A 17,634-nucleotide genomic window follows, 5' to 3' on the forward strand; every position below is an offset into this window, starting at 1 on the left:
CTCACCCCGTCCTCCACGAGCCTGAAGCCTGCTGCACAGCCACATCTCTGCATAGCAAACGCCAAACACAGGTCAATCAGAGGAGCAACATCTTCATTACACACTGATCAGTGGACAAGTTACTATACTAAGCTTGCCATGTTCATACTTGGAGCTGATCAGCACAACCTGTTTTTTATTTAGTTTAAAAATCACTAGATTGTTTATTCGTTTATTTCTAATCATGGTCGATTCTGTCCTCCACTGAGCAGCTCCACTGGAACAGTTGGGCGTTAAGTGCATTATCATGGGGACATTGACAATAGTTGAGGATGGGCAGTGCTTTACTCGTTCACTTTCACCGTCCAGGTTTTCCCAGTTCATCCGGTAACCTTTCATCACAAGCCTGCTTCTCTAACTCTAGGTTACCACCACCCTCAAGTCAACATCAAGGTAAGCAAGACTAGTGTGGAGCTGCAGGATCCTCACTGTTCCCTGTGGCGTGCTGTAGCAGCTCTGGGAGCAGCGGCTGCTCTCTGGACACTCGGTCTGGCAGCTCCCTCCCTCGTCGGAGCCGTCCGCACAGTTGGTGATCCCATTACACACCAGTGCCGGATCCAGGCACTCCTGACTGCCGCACTGGAACTGGTGAGGGAGGCAAGTCGACCCTCCACCTGGGTGCACACACACACACACTTTAACTCACCATTTTCATATCAAATTCAGAAATTTATCCCCATCAACTAAAAATATGTAGTGAATGTAAATTTCATTTGTAGGTACTGTGACCACATCAATTATCCAGAGTTTGTTTCATTGTGGACTGTGAAATAAGTTTTGTTTATTATGTAAATTGTGTTTGCCGTCAATTTATTTTCTTGAACTTTTACGATGTACACCAGTAACCAAGGTCAATTTTCAGTACATGCAAATGCAGCAGGCATTCCAGCAATTCCATTTGTATGACAATACAGTACATCATCTGAATTTGGTTGCAAAAGGATAAAAAAGATGAGATGATTTATTTTAGTTCTCTTACCATCTATGCATTGTCATTTTCCCCACTGTTGAGTTTTGTTTAGTTCATTTTTTGTCATTGTGAATGTCCAAATATGTTACTCACACTCATTCTCGTCACTGCCGTCGTCACAGTCCTTCATACCATCACACTTCCAGGCTGTGGGGATGCACTTGGTCTTGGAGGTACAGGACCACTGGAACGTCCCACAGCTCAGTGGAGTCACAGGACAGTCCTGGAAGAGTAATCAACGGGTCATCTTCAGTAATTAAGTTAAGATTATATGGAAGTACACATTATCTAAGTTACAGTTTCTGGTCAAGTTTATGCAGGCAATTAAAATTATTTTGCATTTCCTACTAAGAAACTGAATGGATGCCAACACCTTTCCCCCCCCCTCACTGTACCGAAAAAAATGTACCTCAGTAAATTAAAAACTGACAAATACATATGTACTGAATTGTGAGTTGCTCCACACCTGATTTGAATATCAGGGAATATGGCATGAATACGGTACTTCAACCATCTCAGGGATTTCAATTTGATGAGCTTATAGGATTGCAATTTCTGATCCTAACTCAAAACTTTTAAAACATTGAACTGGTGGGGACATGTTTATACTTTTTCCCAACCAAACCTTTGTTATTTTTGATGCAAATGCATCCCAACCCCCACCTTCTCATCAGAGCCATCTTTGCAGTCCTGGTCTCCATCGCAGATCCACTCCTGCACCAGACACTCCTTGCTCTGAGGGCAGAGAGGCTTGGTAGTGCAGACCGGCGGTTTGGTGCAGCGCTCCTCATCCGAGCGGTCCCAGCAGTCTGGGTGGCCGTCACAGCGCATAGTGGCCGACACACACTGGCCACTGGTACACTTAAACTCACTGTCACTGCAGTCCACATCAGCTACAGAGAGGGGGGGCAAGGGCAGCATTACACAGGGTTCCTATATAAGTAGGTCTGGAAAGCATGGACAGTGATTCCTGTGTAGTAACCCTGATGATATGTTCAATTTTGTCACTCACTGATCTTTGCCACATTGCCAAATAAATCTCTCAGTGAGTCTTAATCCAGTTAGTACATGTCTTTTTCCTAGTTCAACGTATGACAACGTACCGCAGTTTGCCTCGTCGCTGCCGTCCAAACAGTCCTTCTCCCCGTCACAGAGGAAGCTGTTCGGAAGGCAGCGGCTCTTGTTGTCACACTGGTGGGCACAGCCTTCCACGCGCTCGGCACACCCCACTTCATCAGAGAGGTCCTGACACTGGGGCACACCGTCACACACCTGGCCCAGGTCGATGCACTTCTTCCCGTGAGCACACTGGAACTGGCCTGAGGCACACATGGACTAGTTAGGACAGTGGCAGGGCTTTGCACATAGAAAACATTGATGACTATGGAGGCCATTTGTTGAGTCTACATGCTGTATGTCCTGCATTTGAGTCTGATGGGCTATAATTGAAATGGCAGTAAACAATAAAGCTCACCAGAGGGCAGTAAAGTCATGTTGACAACCCCTGCTAAATGTTCATGCGGTAAAAGATGAACCCGCTCATTCACCCGTTTGACATTCTGATGAGCATTCCCCCTCATCTGAGCCATCTCTGCAGTCTGCCTCTCCGTCACAGATGTGGTTGTAGAGGACGCACTCGGTGTTGTCTTTGCACAGCATGGAGCCCAGGGGACACTTGACGGGGCCGGCGGGCACAGAGGTTGTGCCGGTCCCTTCACCCCTCTCATCTTTGCTTGCTTCTGTGTCCTCTGATTCAGGAGCCATATGAGAAGGAGGATGAACATTAGGATTCAAAGCTTCATAATCAAAGAAGCATAAATGGTTGTAGCAGGGGGTTGATGGATAATCAAACTAAATACGATAATGATGATTTTTACAAGATGTGTAATGTTTTCCCCCTCCGTAACACACAATCTCTCTTCTCTTCCTCTCCTTCAAGAGACACCTCATTATCATTTCCCTTACATGTCAGTTATGTATTTTTTTTATACTCTTTTCGGCCTTGCTGGTATTTGTTGCCATTTGATTTGTTATCAGGGATTTAGTGGAGGGTAAACCCACCTAAACTCTACCTAGCTTTTTAGCCTGATAAATCTTTATGGTATAAATTCATAGCATACATCATCTAAGTAGTGTCAAAGTGATTTAAATTGCATGATGGGGTATTTTAAGGGGTAAAACCATTAATTAATGCTTTTGAAAATAATGGATTTTTGTTTGTATTGGTGCTTGTGTCAGCTTATGATGATCACTTACTAAAGGCCATAGTTAGCCAGCCTTTTTATTTACTAGTACATCACTTTTTGTTATCCAGTTGAGATGTCCGTCATCTTGAGTTTTTTTTCCTTTTGAGGCAATTTTACAAGCCTTTATGGTTCATCTTATCTGCACAGTATATTTTTTCCTGTGTTTTACCATTAGTATGTGCAAATGAGTTAAACAAAACTAAGGCTCTATCCTCAGATCGTTACAACCTACCACAGTTGGCCTCATCCGAGCCATCCAAACAGTCCTTCTCCCCGTCACAGAGGAAGTTGGCAGGTAGGCAGCGGCTCTTGTCATCACACTGGTGAACACAGCCCTCTGTTTTCTTCATACACTCCAGTTCATCAGAGCGGTCCTGACACTGGGGCACACCGTCACACACCTGGCTAAGGTCTATGCACTTCTTCCCGTGAGCACACTGGAACTGGCCTGTTGGGTTGGAGGGAACATTTAACATAAACAGACACGCAGTGGTTTCCACCTAGACAAAGGTTAATAGAGGTCAACTATGCTTGCATTCAAATCGTTATGTCATAGAAGTTACACAGAGCATTGAAACATAACATGAGGTAGGGATGGGCCAGAATAGTCGACTAGTCAGTCAGATTATTCGACTAGGCTTATTGAATGTTTCTTGTTTTGTTTCATTCTTGACATGGACCTAAGGTTTATTTTGACTAACAAAGTATATTGCACACTATGTTACTAGTGTTTTCATGTCTACTAATTTGATATAAATCAATATGGCCTAAATCTTAAAATTTTGAACCTGCGCATGGCGGCACTGCATGCTATACCCTATTCATCTTTTTTGTGACAATGCCAAAGTTGCCTAATCCCACCAGTTTTATAAAGGTTGTGGAAAGCCGTCTTAAATATGCCCTGTTAAAGTCTCATCATTCATCTAAAATATGTCATCACAGAGAAACTCTAAACTAGACCAAGGCTGCAGGTTTATGTTCAACAGGAGCACAAAGGAAGGAATAGACCAGGAATATCTTACTGCCTCTCCACAGTACAGCCCATTTTAAATATAAGCCTTTCTTGAGACTGACTAGTCGAGTAATTGTTCTGACAACCAACCGACTAGTTGACCTTGAAAAAAATGTTTTTACTTCTGCACATCCCTAATATGAGGACGTATTTTGCACAGTTACATCTGCCAGAAACCCACTTGTTTATTGTTTACAGCCCTTAGTATTTTTCTTATTTTAGAGAGTAGGAAGGCTGAGCGAGATCTATTGGGGAGACGCAGAAGAAAGGTTTCTAGCAGAATTTGTTAGGCTAGTGGGGGTACATGTGGTTCAAGAGTCAGGAGTGTGAACCAGACCTGGGTCAAATCATGTTTTGTTGCTGCCAGGAGAAAACCTTGTGTCACCCATCTGGCTGAGCAGGCTAAAACAAACCACAAGACGTATTTACAGATATTATTTGACCCAGCTCAGGTCACAACCATGCACCATCTGTGGACACCATCTAGTAGCCTACCTTGTTCGCATCCTAATGCACAGTCCTCTTCATCTGAACCGTCACTGCAGTCGGGCTCTCCATCACACACATGGCTGTAGAGTACACACTCTGAGCCATCCTTGCACAGCTTGGAGCCCAGGCCACACTTCAAGGGAGTGCTTCCAGCTGACACAACTGTTAGGATCAAGTGAGCAGAAAAATGACAAAATTTATTCAGTGTAATAGTGAAGATTTCAACTGCTGATATGCCCCTCATTTTATGTCTGAACTTGTAGAAATACTACTAATAGAATTACAGTCTAATCAGGTTATTTGTGTAGAAAGTAACCGTTTTTTCTACACCTGGCTCACCTTGCAAGGACCCTGATAACTGCAATATCACTACACAAAGAAGCAAACATACAGTCATGGCTACAGATAAAATAAAATTGACCAAATGTTACAAAGTGCTTACTGATGCATTTTATAATGCTGCCAGGTGAGGTCAATACAATCTAATTGAACGCCTGAATGGGGGGAGGAGCTATTGGTGCTTGCCGAATATTCAAGAGACCATCATGAACAACCAGTTTTTATGGGCAATACATTAATGTAAACTCGTGTTGGAGAACATAATCTTCAAACAATAAACATATTCGAGTGTAACAACCACAGTTCGTTTGTGTACTTGTAATCTAGGCTATAGTTCTGTTTTGCAGAATGCTGCAAGTATTGATTTATTGGCCTGTCAAAATGCTTTCTTTAGTAACAGAGAAAAAAATCCTACAGCAAATTGCTGTAGCTTCAAACCCTCTCCAATGACAGATAACAAACCATGCTGTCAAATAAACAATAAGGATTGTCACTGACACGAGCCAGTCTTGTGCATTATTGAGCCTATCTCTGCTTAAAATCCTCCAATCATTTTTAGGAGGCGGGATTAAGACTTCCGACGTAGCTAGCACGTATGTCTGAGCGTTTTGTTCCGGTCTACCTAACCGGGCTAACTAGCTTCAGTAGCACTAGTAGCAACTTGAGAAGAGCCAACAAGCCCCTTGTCAAAAAAATTAGCTGCAATAGAAAACAATTCAGGCACTTTCATGCCAGCAAGGTGTTTATTGAGCTGTGCACATCTTTTTCTACAAAAAGTGGAGGTTTGGAGTCTAATAACTGGGGTAACTACCAAAATACTTTTTGTTGTTTTGTCGACTTTGAAGCGTGTTGTGTTTTGTGTGAGCGACCTAGCTCCGTTAGCTAGCGGGAGCCAGGGTTCAGTTTGGAAGAGTTCCGTTCAAGATGCTAACTCGTTTTCTCTCCGGTTCGGTGCCGTGTCTCTATTTTAGTACAAGTTCCAAACATTCAATAGCTGCATTGAAATACAATGTTTAAATTGACAATAAGCTATTTTAACTTTCTATGATTAGTTAGACCTTTAATTTCTTTGACGAGCTAACGTTAGTGAGCAAAGTAGCGCGACTTGACTGTTGCGCACAGGAGGCTTTTTCGTGGATCACAACAAAAGGATTTTTGATAACAAGCTGGCAGCTAGCTTAGTTGAGCTAATGTTAGCTGGCCTAGCTAGATAAGGAAGCCTCCACAAATAGTGGAGGTATCTGTTTATGGCTTTTTCAACAGATTGTAAATTTAATTTTAATACAGAATTAAAATGTAAAACGCAATTTCAATGATATTCGTTCGCTAACTTTAAGTGCAACAGAAAGCTAACGCTAGTGAACTTATTGTTGTGATTTGACTCAAAGCTAGGCCCCCCCCCACCAGGTAGCTAGCAGCCGGCCTTGCAGCTAACTTGCCAAGCCAGTTGGTGCTAGCAATGGGGGGCCTGTCACAAATACTCTCCTTGTTTAAATTCATTTGATTGCGCATACTAGCCAGCGTTATTCATTATGTTAATAGCTGGTGGTGAATGCTTGCATCCACGGAATGCGACACATTCAGGCACACCCTGTTTGTTAACTTTGTAAGTTTGCAAGCTAGCTACATGTCCAGCCGTATTTGTGACAAGCTAACGTCAAGTGGACGGTCTGCTTGTCCAACTCGCTGAATGCTCCACTTTCCATAAGAGGCAAGAGGCTCTGTTATGTAACGTTACCAATGTTGCTGCCAAAACAATCTTATCTTATTTCTCTATTACAATTTCCATTCATTTAAAACATACCTCGTTCATGGCGTGCGCTTTTATTATTTGGATGTTAGCATGATCCTAGATATGGTTACTCTTAACTGTATTTTGGTTATAATGATATACTTTATGTTTGACTTTCTCCCAAGGTGTCCATCTTTTTTGAATATATCCAGCTAGCACTGGCTTCCGCCCTGTGACTCCTTGGTCAGTAGAGGGGCCACACCAGAGCAAGGGCCCAAACTGTGCCTCCAGGTCCCCTCTGCCTCTGTGTGTGACCGTGTGTTGAGTTCACTGGAGACTCTCGGGTAGCCCCACCAAGATGTCCTCCATCTTGCCGTTCACTCCTCCTGTGGTGAAGAGGCTGTTGGGCTGGAAGAAGTCAGCCAGTGGCCCTGGTGGAGCGGGCGGCGGAGAGCAGAACGGGCAAGAAGAGAAATGGTGCGAGAAGGCAGTGAAGAGCCTGGTGAAGAAGCTGAAGAAAACAGGCCAGCTGGACGAGCTGGAGAAAGCCATCACCACACAGAACTGCAACACCAAGTGTGTCACCATCCCCAGGTATACCGACTGACACCGACTACCGTCCAAGTTAGTGTCAGAGGAAAGGCTGCTATTGTGCTAGTTAGACACTTGTGTCCCATGTGTCTGCAAGCCTACCTGCTTAAGACCTCTGTCTAATGCAAAACATGGAACGTCATGTGAATAGATAGGGATCTTGCACTTAGATTTTTAAACTTTTATTTCCTTCTACGACTGTCGAGATTGTTAAACTCCCAAACATGTGAAAAGGTTTGTTCAGGGATGTGATTTGGGATACAAAAAAGTAAAACAAAATCCATTTCCCATTAGAAAGGAATGGGAGTTGGAATTCCAAAACATGAAGTCCTGGTACAGCCGGGAAAATCACATCCCTGTTTGTTTTTAACAGCGCTGACAGTGAGGCTGATGTGTATTGCTCTCATAGGGGGAGATGTTAAAAGGGGTGAGAGAGGATGTTCTCTTTATCAACCAGCCAGCCAGCCTTGATGGCCTCCCTAGACTCATGTTCACTGGGAACGCTGTGTTAACAGACTCATTCCTCACTGATGTGCCGCCAAGTACCACGTCAGATGTTTGTATGTCTATAGATAGCTGGACGGTCGTTATCGCCTGAGAATTGTTCTAGGCTGCACTGTTGTATTTTTGTAGAGATATAATGGCTGGTTTGATGTGAATGAAATTTATTGTAGATGTCTCTGGAGTAGTACAGGATTTCTGCATGACAGAGGGTGGGTTATGAACCCCAAATAATGCCAGGGTGGGAAATTTCCACCAGCCATATGTTTGTGAATTTTGGTTATCGCTGATGAGTTTGTCTACCCTGCCAGCCACTTTGGCAGGTAACCATTCATCATTTGGTCTTATTCTATTATAAACACCTTGTTTGCTGGTAACACAGTGAAAGTAGTTGTTTGTTTTTTTTTAAGATTTTAAGATGTACAAGTCACTATGGCTGGTGGACAAAAGTTGGTTTCCCGCCCTGTTATGAACCAGAATATTGTGGTTTTGAATGGTAGATGAGATCCCACTTGAATTAATTAGTACATGGTGTTGTGTTTTTAGCATTACACAGAGTCTGTTCTTGTCCTGTTATTCAGAAGCAACTACTCTGTCATTCTTCCTCATTCCATGTTTTTGATTTCTTACCATTTTCTTGTGAATGTTTTGAGAATGTCTGAAAATGGAAATGTACTCCTTTCCAAGGTTGCCTCCTCCGTTTTTCCCCCTTTTGTCCCATTGTGTGTCTTCAGTGTTTGTTTGAATGTCTCCAGATAAGTTCACTGCCTCTGACATAAACGGCTGTAGTGAAAAAGTTTGAGTTATTTTCAGTGTTTGATACAATGCCACAATTGTTTAAGAATGCTCTTTGTCTCACCAACAGTCTCATTGTGTGTTAGTGAATTCCATGTTATATTTTTTTTCCTTGATTCTGTCAAAAAGGCTTCTCTTATTTGAAGTTCCCATCTTTCATTTCCCCAGCTGAAAATGAATTTGATGTCTTTTTTTTCCCCATAAGACTCCAATAAAAGAGGCCTTTTAATGTTTACATTACCCATACTGATATTTCTGAATGATCCATGTCCCATGTTTATCATTTGTTTTTTGTTTTTGTTTTGTTGTTTTCTCTGTGCACAGCAATTGCTCTGAAATATGGGGACTGAGTACACCAAATACGATAGAACAGTGGGATACATCAGGCCTATACAGCTACCCTGACCAAACCAGGTGACTATCCTCAACTATTGTATGGTGTTGCATACAACTTTGATGTGGGAAAGTTGTCATTACAGTATTGGGGGGGGTGACGGACATTGAGAACATCTTTGCCTCTCGTTCTCGTGACTACCCCATTCGATCCATCTCCATTTCCCTCCCCTACCTGGCCATATTATGCATCATCCTCCCCTTTTCCCATCTCCCCTCCCCTGTGTACTTCCCACCTGTCTCACCATCATGTCCTGGTTGCTGTCCAATCAGATCCCTGGATGGACGCCTGCAGGTCTCCCACAGGAAGGGGCTTCCCCATGTTATCTACTGCCGCTTGTGGCGATGGCCGGACCTGCACAGCCACCACGAGCTGCGCGCCATCGAGGCCTGTGAGTATGCCTTCCACCTCAAGAAGGACGAGGTCTGCATCAACCCCTACCACTACCAGAGGGTGGAGACTCCAGGTGAGCTGGCACTGTCCGGGGGACATTTGTCTCCCAAGCATGAACCCTACCATAATTTTGTAGAGATGTTTTATGGAACCAGAGAAACATATTTCAATGCAGGGAAAACAACGTTTCTGGCTTTTTCAATTTCTTTTGCCTGATTGTTGCCTGAAGTACCCTAAAAATCCATTGGCCCCCATCGGGATTAGTAAAATTTAACTGAATGTTAGGTGTTAACATTCTAGATTCTTGTTCACTTCAGTGCCACTTTATTCAACAGCTTCAGGAATGGCAATCTGTAAAACCTTAAGTGAAACCTTAAGTAGATGTAAACCTAAGAAATTAATTAATATAGGTTTCAATAGAGTTTCAGTGTCCCGTGATAATCTTAATGCTGTTTCAGAGGCTTTTTCACTCGGGCAAGAATAAAATTCCATTCAAAACACAGAATCTTTTTAAAATTTTGCACAAAAATGGTCAAATTTAACAAGATTGATATTGACACAACATATTGGCTATTTACAGCTTCAATCCAAAAGTATTAGTATCAGCCTTCAAAAGCCTACATTGCTGTAACTGTAATCTCTACTGATACTTTTCTAGTGCTGCCTCCTGTTCTCGTGCCAAGACACTCGGAAATCCTGACAGAGCTGCCACCTCTGGATGACTATACTCATTCCATACCTGAGAACACAAACTTTCCTGCAGGAATCGAACCCCCAAACAACTATATACCAGGTTAGTCCATCTCAGGTTTGCATGGGAACAACTGTATGACTGATCCGTTATGTGATATTATTTGAGAGCTGAAACAGAAACAACTGCTTTTCCAGGGCTCATCTACTGTATGTTCTGTATCTGTATAGGTGAAATTATGATTTGCCTTTTTGACATTTTATCATTTTACAGTTTTTCTGAATCACTTAAAAGCAATCCTAAAATGACTAACTCCACAGCCCACAACACTATATAATTTCTCATTGCTTTCACACAAAATGCAAAACACACTGTAAACACATGTACAATTGACACAACATCAATAAAGTAAGTTTTACTAATCAAAATAGATTATATTGATTTCAGTCAAATTCTATCACCCTCACATGGATTCAGACGTGTTCATTATGTAAATCCGTACATACAAAATACTATGTACAGCATGCATTGTGTTTGTACAAAAGAAAAGGCCAGTGTGACGTGTGATTCCAGTGAGTCACTTCCCCACTGAGTTTCTGACAGTTAAGCAAAACCTGCCCTTTGAATGCTTCTTACAGTACTTGACTGTAATTATGGCAACATTGCATAGAAATGTGTTTTGTTTTCAGGACTGTAACAAGGCTTGCCTTTGTTTCATTTTGTCATTATCTGGAATTTTGGGATATATGAATACTGTATAAACATGTTCTTTTCATATTTGTGTGTGGGACAATCTTTTGAATTGTCAACACTTTACACAATCTGTCCAGTTTTGATGCGAATACTTTGCATTTTTGTGGCAGTTTTTACACAGTGATCAAAGGCTATCCATTAGTGTTGTAGTGATTGACCGACTTTATGTGTTTTGACATATGTGGTTACTGTTTTGAGTGTTTTAGGTTCTTTTGCACGAGTGGTATAGTGCTGTGAGAAACATTTTTACTGTTTTGGGAATTGCACTTAGAGTTTTGAGAATGAGGTTAGCGTTGGGGAAAATGCATCTAAGCGATTGAGGAAAACTGTAAACAAACCAGGGGAAAATTGTCATCCTCTATATCCTGGGTTGCACATGCGGTTGTATCTTTCTGGCACATGCAGCAAAAGAGATGAGACTTACCTCTGCATTTGTTATTATATTTAAGATTAGTAAGTCACTTCAGACCAATAGTTGATGATAAACCACAGCCAACAACTCATGTCCTTCTCCCCAACATCATTGCCATAGAAACTCCACCACCAGGCTACATCAGTGAAGATGGGGAGGCCAGCGATCAACAGATGAATCAAAGTATGGACACAGGTACCCTAGACTAGTGCCTCCCTCTGTGTTTCTCTTTCTCTCTTGTCTGTCTGCCTCACCACCCCAGCTGAGTCAAAGTCAAGTCTTTATTGTCCTTCAAGGAATAAATCTGTTTTCAGAAAATACAAAAAACGCATACATGATATATAAACATATTACAGTCAACAACACAGCAGTTGCTCGTTAAGAAACAAACCCTGTACAGGACTAATATATAACAAATAATAAAGCTACTATTCCTCCTGACTAGTAAAGCTATTCTAGTAAAGGAATGTACATAATTTTGTCCCAAAATCAGGAATCCATTTGGAAAAATTGCATCACATTATACAGTCCTGATTTTCCATCTGTTAACAAATCTAACTATATGACCTCCTGTTTTCTGTCCATGTCAGGTTCTCCTGCAGAGCTGTCCCCCAGCACTCTGTCCCCTGTCAATCACAGCATGGGTAAGGAAAAAAAAACATTAAACCCCACCCATCTGGTACTCTAGCCAGGTGAAATCAAGCAGAATTGTTGATACTACATCACTCAGGTCTGATCAACACTGTCAAATGCAAATATACCAAAGACTGAAACAAAACAAACAGCAACCACACACATTACGAGTTCCTACTCATGTCATCATTTTCTCAAGAGCATGAAGAATGTTGCTCCAAAATGAGATGGTTGTGATAACATTTACTGACCTGATCTTCTACCCTAGACCTGCAGCCGGTGACCTACTCTGAGCCAGCCTTCTGGTGCTCGATAGCCTACTATGAGCTGAACCAGCGTGTGGGCGAGACGTTCCACGCCTCTCAGCCCTCGCTGACAGTGGACGGCTTCACAGACCCATCCAACTCAGAGCGTTTCTGCCTGGGCCTGCTGTCTAATGTCAACAGGAATGCCACTGTGGAGATGACCCGGAGGCACATAGGTAGGCACAGTCTTCCCCAAGAGCATTAGATGTCTCTGGTACTCTATTGGTCAGATGGGTAAACCGTTGGTCTATTTCCATGTTGGGCTTTTAACTGAGGTTCTTTTCAACTTGACATCACTGCAAACAGAGCGGGGAACTTTAATCCACAGGCCACAATGACTGTTAAACTTTACCAGCCACTTTCACTATTTCATTAGCCAAATGATTTTTAGAAAATAACCTTACAGAGGGGTGCCCCGGTGGCTCACCGAGTAGAGCGCGTACCTTAAGGCTCAGTCCTTCCCGCAGCGACCCGGGTTGAAATCCTGCATGTCCTCCCCCTCTCTCTCCCATACCTTCCTGTCTCTCTCTAACTATCTCCCTATCAAATAAAGCATGAAAATGCCAAAAATAAATCTTTAAAATAAAAAAAATAACCTTACTGAAAACCCTTACGAGCTGCAGCCAAAAATCACCAGCATTTGGCCAATGGCCTGTGTTAATTTCCCACCTAGCACAACAGAGATCCTAGATCACCTGCATTTCTAGCAAGTAGGGATGTAACAATATTGCATAATTTTTTCACCTCCACGATGCATATTGTCAAACTTTTGTATCACAAAATTTCCCTTCACAAACTTTTGTTTCATCCCTACAAGCACATAAGGAGCGCAAAAGTCAAGGCCACAAGGCCTTCCCATGACCCAGAAATGCAGTAGGCACATAACACTGCTCTTTCCAATGGCCTAAGAATAAAAAAAGAGCAAAACTAATTTGCTTCACATCTTTAGCCATCCATTTACACTCTTAATCTTTCTATATTTTATAATAAATGTAAAGCTTGTATGTCGTGTTGGTTATCAAATCACAATGGTGTCATCAGTGTAGCTAAGATGTGAAAGCTCACACATCCTATTACTTCTTGTATGTTTATTGTACTTGGAAACTAAATGGAATGATTCTGATGTGTGTGTTGGTCTGTTTACAGGAAGAGGAGTTAGATTGTACTACATTGGAGGAGAGGTATTCGCTGAGTGTCTGAGTGATAGCGCCATCTTTGTCCAGAGTCCAAACTGCAACCAGCGGTATGGCTGGCACCCAGCAACGGTGTGCAAAATCCCTCCAGGTAAGGTGTTGAAAATGTTACTCGTATAGCAATCAGTCCGGACGATTAATTTAACGTCTAGCCAACTAGTGTAAAATTGTCTCAGTTCTTTCTGTGCCATTTTGGAAAGCCAACTGGTGAGTGGGCATGGCCAAACAATGCCCTGCAATGCAATACTTCCATGGTTTCAATCCCCTGACCAGCTGGGAAAGTCAGTGATGAACATTCTCCCCCTCAACCCTCAACTCCATCAACTGTTGGGAGTGATGTACCCTTGAGCAAGGCACCGAATACCCAACTGAGTGAAGTTGACCATTGGCTGAAAAGACTGTGATTGTACTAAGCAGCTCCTGGGTGTGAATATTTGATTGCTTCCATGTAAAGCAGAGCAGTGCTGAGCATGCTCAGCAGATCTACCCTAGATAAATAAAAGGTTTTTAAAAAGCCACTGGGACAACTGACACAAACTGCCTTCTGTCCTTCTTTGTCTCTCCAGGTTGTAACCTGAAAATCTTCAACAACCAGGAATTTGCAGCCCTGCTGGCCCAGTCAGTCAACCAGGGCTTCGAGGCTGTCTACCAGCTCACCAGGATGTGCACCATCCGCATGAGCTTTGTCAAAGGCTGGGGAGCCGAGTACAGGTGAGCACTGCAATGTCTTATGGAAGGAATGTGTGACACTGCCACTAAAACTATATTTGAAAATATCCCTTTATTTTTTTTACACAAGGGAAAGTTGATACTGTCTTTGCAAAATAGTTAGAACTCATGAACATTGTTTATTATAGTTTTTATCCATTGTAGCTCAAGAGATAGAACATGCACCTGAAACTGTCAGTTAAGGGTTTGACTCCCGCTGGGGCCTCACACACTGAACATAAATGCAGTTGTGGGACAGTAAGGTGCTTTAGATAAAAGTGTCTACCAAATGGCATATTTTCTCTCTGATCTGTGAATATTTGGGATGACTGAGGAATTGCACTGGTACACAGGACTGTCCACATCAGGGCTCCTTGCTACCGCCGAAGACATGGTCAAAATTAAGTCACGCTTTGCTTCCTTTACTTGAATTGTAATGTCAATCTTACATTTACATTTAAGGAGTTTAGCTGATGCTCTTATCCAGGGCAACTTACAATGAGTGTTTACAGTAGAACCTGCAGTAGAATAGGGTTAATTTCCTTCCAATGTTCCAAAGTAAATCAACAGAGCCCAGACATTAGATGTTTGTTTTTGTCTCCCAGGCGGCAGACTGTCACAAGCACTCCTTGCTGGATCGAGCTGCATTTGAACGGACCCCTGCAGTGGCTGGACAAGGTTCTGACCCAGATGGGTTCCCCGTCTGTGCGCTGCTCCAGTATGTCCTAAACAGCTAAGGAAACACCCAAAAACGTCAGCCCATTACAAAGATCATGAAATTCTAAACTTGTGAGTCCTATCATGAAAAAATAGAAACCCCACAGAATGAATTTCTGTAACATACTTCATAGTATTTGTGGCCCAGTTCCACGTCCCTCTTTTAACTTTACACACACACACATACACACACACACACACACACACACACACACACAAACAAACGCACCTACACTCGCACTCACACACATACAGACTTTTCAGTATAGAATTTGGCACTTTGTTACCCATCTATGTCATGCACCTTGTTAAATTGCTTTTCCCCAAATCCTTAATATTAGATCTATTTGTGGTACAAATAAAATGTATATTGGTTTTTAGTCCAGGAAGCAGGGGGAAATACCAAAAATATCTGTGAATAGTTTCTCAGTATTGAAGATTGCTTGTATGAGTAACACAAGCTTGAATGCTAAAATGATTTTTGGTCCAACCCACCCCAACCATTGTTCTGAACCTAAGTTTACTTTTCTCCGGGAAACTAGGACCCATCTTTTGTCAGGGGGAGTTGGCTTGGTTAAGAAACGATGGCCTTGGTGGCCGTTCTCCTGTGAGGGAAACGCCACATTGTGTTTATGAAATTTGATTGCTGAATTGACTTCACTCTTTGCCAGAATGGCCCTTTTTTAACTCTTGATGTGTGTCGTTATAAGACATACCTCTTAATGGACAAATAGGAATGTTAGTAAAAACTAAATCAAAAACCCAAAACAAACTGCAAACTCGGTCTGGCTGTAGTTTACTTCTTTGTCATTATATGGCACTCTTCCGTGTCCTTGGTTTAGTTGATTTGCACCCCCACTGAACAGCCTGGTATGGAAGCTAATGAGATCGTGGCCAGGGTTTGCCAGGTGCACTGGGCAGGGACCAGAGAATATCAGCTGTTAGCGAAAGCTTTTTTCTCTTCTTGACACGACACTGGGAGTCCTGGGGCTCTCCAAGGTGAAGCATTAAAAAAGTCTCTCACCAGGAGAATTTGAAGGTATCAATGAATTTCATTCTATGTTGTTTTTAGCCTATATCCCCTTTCTTTTGCTACTTTTTTTGTATTCTCATGTATTTTTATATATAAATATACTTAAAATTTTCTGTCGTTCACTTTTTATTAAAGTAATATTTTCAAGACCACAGCTGTTTTTAAAGTGACATGGAGAGCATGGATCATTCCTTCGTTTTACCCAAAAGGTTCAGCTTGAATCTATTTCCAATTGAAGCCCTTCGTCTTGGTAAGAAAATCACTGCCCCACATGATGTAGCTTGTTTTTATCTTTTGTTTTTCCAAAGAAAATCTGGTGCATTTAAAGTACACAAAACAATTGATTTGCCTGTAACCCAAATCTGCTTTCCTGTAATGGTTTTAATGATTCCAGAGGCATGTAAAACATATTAATGGACATTCATCTCTTCACCTTTTTGAAAACCTCACATTTGACCTCTTGAAGCCTTTTGGTGCTTAGTTAAGCGGGTAAAGGTCAACCAGATATAATTGGCTTTCAAAATGTTACAGAAACATGGCAGTATTCCAGTTTCTTACATCAGAAAGGAAGAGCGAATGAGCCTGCACACTGGGACATTCTGTGTTAATGTGTGTATTGTATTCGTTCCTGTCTATAAAATACAGTATGTACAACAAGACTTATTAGCTTGCACTCTGCCATTATTGTCATTATGTGGCTGTTGCGAGTTTAACATCTGTTTTTCCCCTTCCTTCTCCTTTTATTGATGTAAATGTGTTTACCTTACGGCACTAGTGATTGTACTTTAAGTGCACCTAGTGAGTTTGGATTTGGGGAACTGAACCATGTGTTAGGGTCCAGTGTTACATTGTTTTTATCTTTGGCCTACAACATATGAATGTGAAAAAATACATTACAAAACTGACGTGGACCAGACGTACATATACATAACAGTAGTACAGTATGTGTGTATTTAACAGTAATCTTTTGCAAAGCAGTCAGTACAGTAGATGTCGCAGTTGTTTTACCAGTAGAGGGCGGTATTGATAGAGCAGTTCTTTTTCTGACCATAAGCTTCTCAGGCGTGTGGCATATTATGCAGACTTCATAAAACACTAATAAAGATTTTTATTCTCATGATGATTCTGACTTTTGTGTGAGCCTTTTTTTATGTAGATTCACTCACTCATCACTACGGAAGCCGAGAACGGCCGTGCTTGCAATTATTTTTTTTAATGCCGTTATGTCGAGATCACGAGTCACTTATCTCGTTATCTCGAGATAACAAAGCTCGTTTTCTCGAGATAACGAGTTAATTATCTCGTTATCTCGAGAAAACAAAAGTCGTTTTCTCGAGTTAACGAGATAATTTATCACGAGAAAACGACTTTTGTTTTCTCGAGATCACGGGATAATATGGAGACCTCGAAAGAGTGTCTGATTCATTTGATCACACCTGATTTCAGCCTTCAAGATCACTGTCATGACTGTCGGGGAGGATTCATAACTGAACAGGAAGCATAAATGTGTAGTTTTGTTTGCTGCAGTTACATTTCTAGCTTAAAAATCAGTTGCTACAGTTGTCAAAACGCCCTATGCATGCTGGCATGACACTCCTGATCTCTGATAAACATTATAAGTAATAGAAGGAAACGACATTTTGTTTTCTCGTGATAACGGGTTGATTATCTCGTTACCTCGAGATAAC

At 41.9% G+C, this 17,634-nt stretch overlaps 2 protein-coding genes across 3 annotated transcripts; one reads left to right on the top strand and one right to left on the bottom strand.

The window, feature by feature from the left end:
• Window positions 1–5: 5 nt before the first annotated feature.
• Window positions 6–5,612, bottom strand: lrp13 (low-density lipoprotein receptor related-protein 13; the record flags this gene model as incomplete). Its single annotated transcript, XM_071522089.1, has 9 exons — window positions 5,594–5,612; window positions 4,763–4,918; window positions 3,488–3,703; window positions 2,557–2,757; window positions 2,113–2,328; window positions 1,673–1,902; window positions 1,103–1,232; window positions 469–653; window positions 6–47 (listed from the first exon to the last, which is right to left on the bottom strand). Coding segments are annotated over exons 1-9 (1,395 nt in total), but the record flags the coding sequence as incomplete, so codon positions are not given.
• Window positions 5,613–5,754: 142 nt separating this feature from the next.
• On the top strand, window positions 5,755–17,069 carry LOC139646125 (mothers against decapentaplegic homolog 2). 2 transcript variants are annotated; one of them, XM_071522035.1, is made up of 11 exons: window positions 5,755–5,898; window positions 7,013–7,421; window positions 9,039–9,128; window positions 9,381–9,574; window positions 10,160–10,294; window positions 11,478–11,552; window positions 11,948–12,001; window positions 12,259–12,471; window positions 13,442–13,579; window positions 14,055–14,199; window positions 14,802–17,069. In XM_071522035.1, exons 2-11 carry the CDS (start codon window positions 7,186–7,188, stop codon window positions 14,923–14,925), a joined length of 1,404 nt encoding a protein of 467 aa, XP_071378136.1. In that variant the 5' UTR covers window positions 5,755–5,898; window positions 7,013–7,185; the 3' UTR covers window positions 14,926–17,069. The 2 variants fall into 2 exon arrangements, with proteins under 2 accessions (XP_071378136.1, XP_071378137.1); XM_071522036.1 differs by having other exon boundaries at window positions 11,478–11,540.
• Window positions 17,070–17,634: the final 565 nt, after the last annotated feature.

This window comes from Centroberyx affinis, unplaced genomic scaffold, assembly GCF_046629955.1.
Source record: "Centroberyx affinis isolate AG114_WGS23_722 - 3 ecotype Tasmania unplaced genomic scaffold, CSIRO-AGI_Caff_v1 ptg000950l_1, whole genome shotgun sequence".
In the NCBI taxonomy this organism is placed as follows: Eukaryota; Metazoa; Chordata; class Actinopteri; order Beryciformes; family Berycidae; genus Centroberyx; species Centroberyx affinis.

What these genes read in the sequence shown, in the direction of transcription:
- LOC139646125 (XM_071522035.1), top strand. Translation starts at nt 7,186, where the DNA reads ATGTCCTCCATCTTGCCGTTCACTCCTCCTGTGGTGAAGAGGCTGTTG. An exon ending in CCAGAGGGTGGAGACTCCAG is followed by an intron (nt 9,575 to 10,159) that starts GTGAGCTGGCAC and finishes ATACTTTTCTAG; the next exon opens with TGCTGCCTCCTGTTCTCGTG. An exon ending in CCCTGTCAATCACAGCATGG is followed by an intron (nt 12,002 to 12,258) that starts GTAAGGAAAAAA and finishes CTTCTACCCTAG; the next exon opens with ACCTGCAGCCGGTGACCTAC.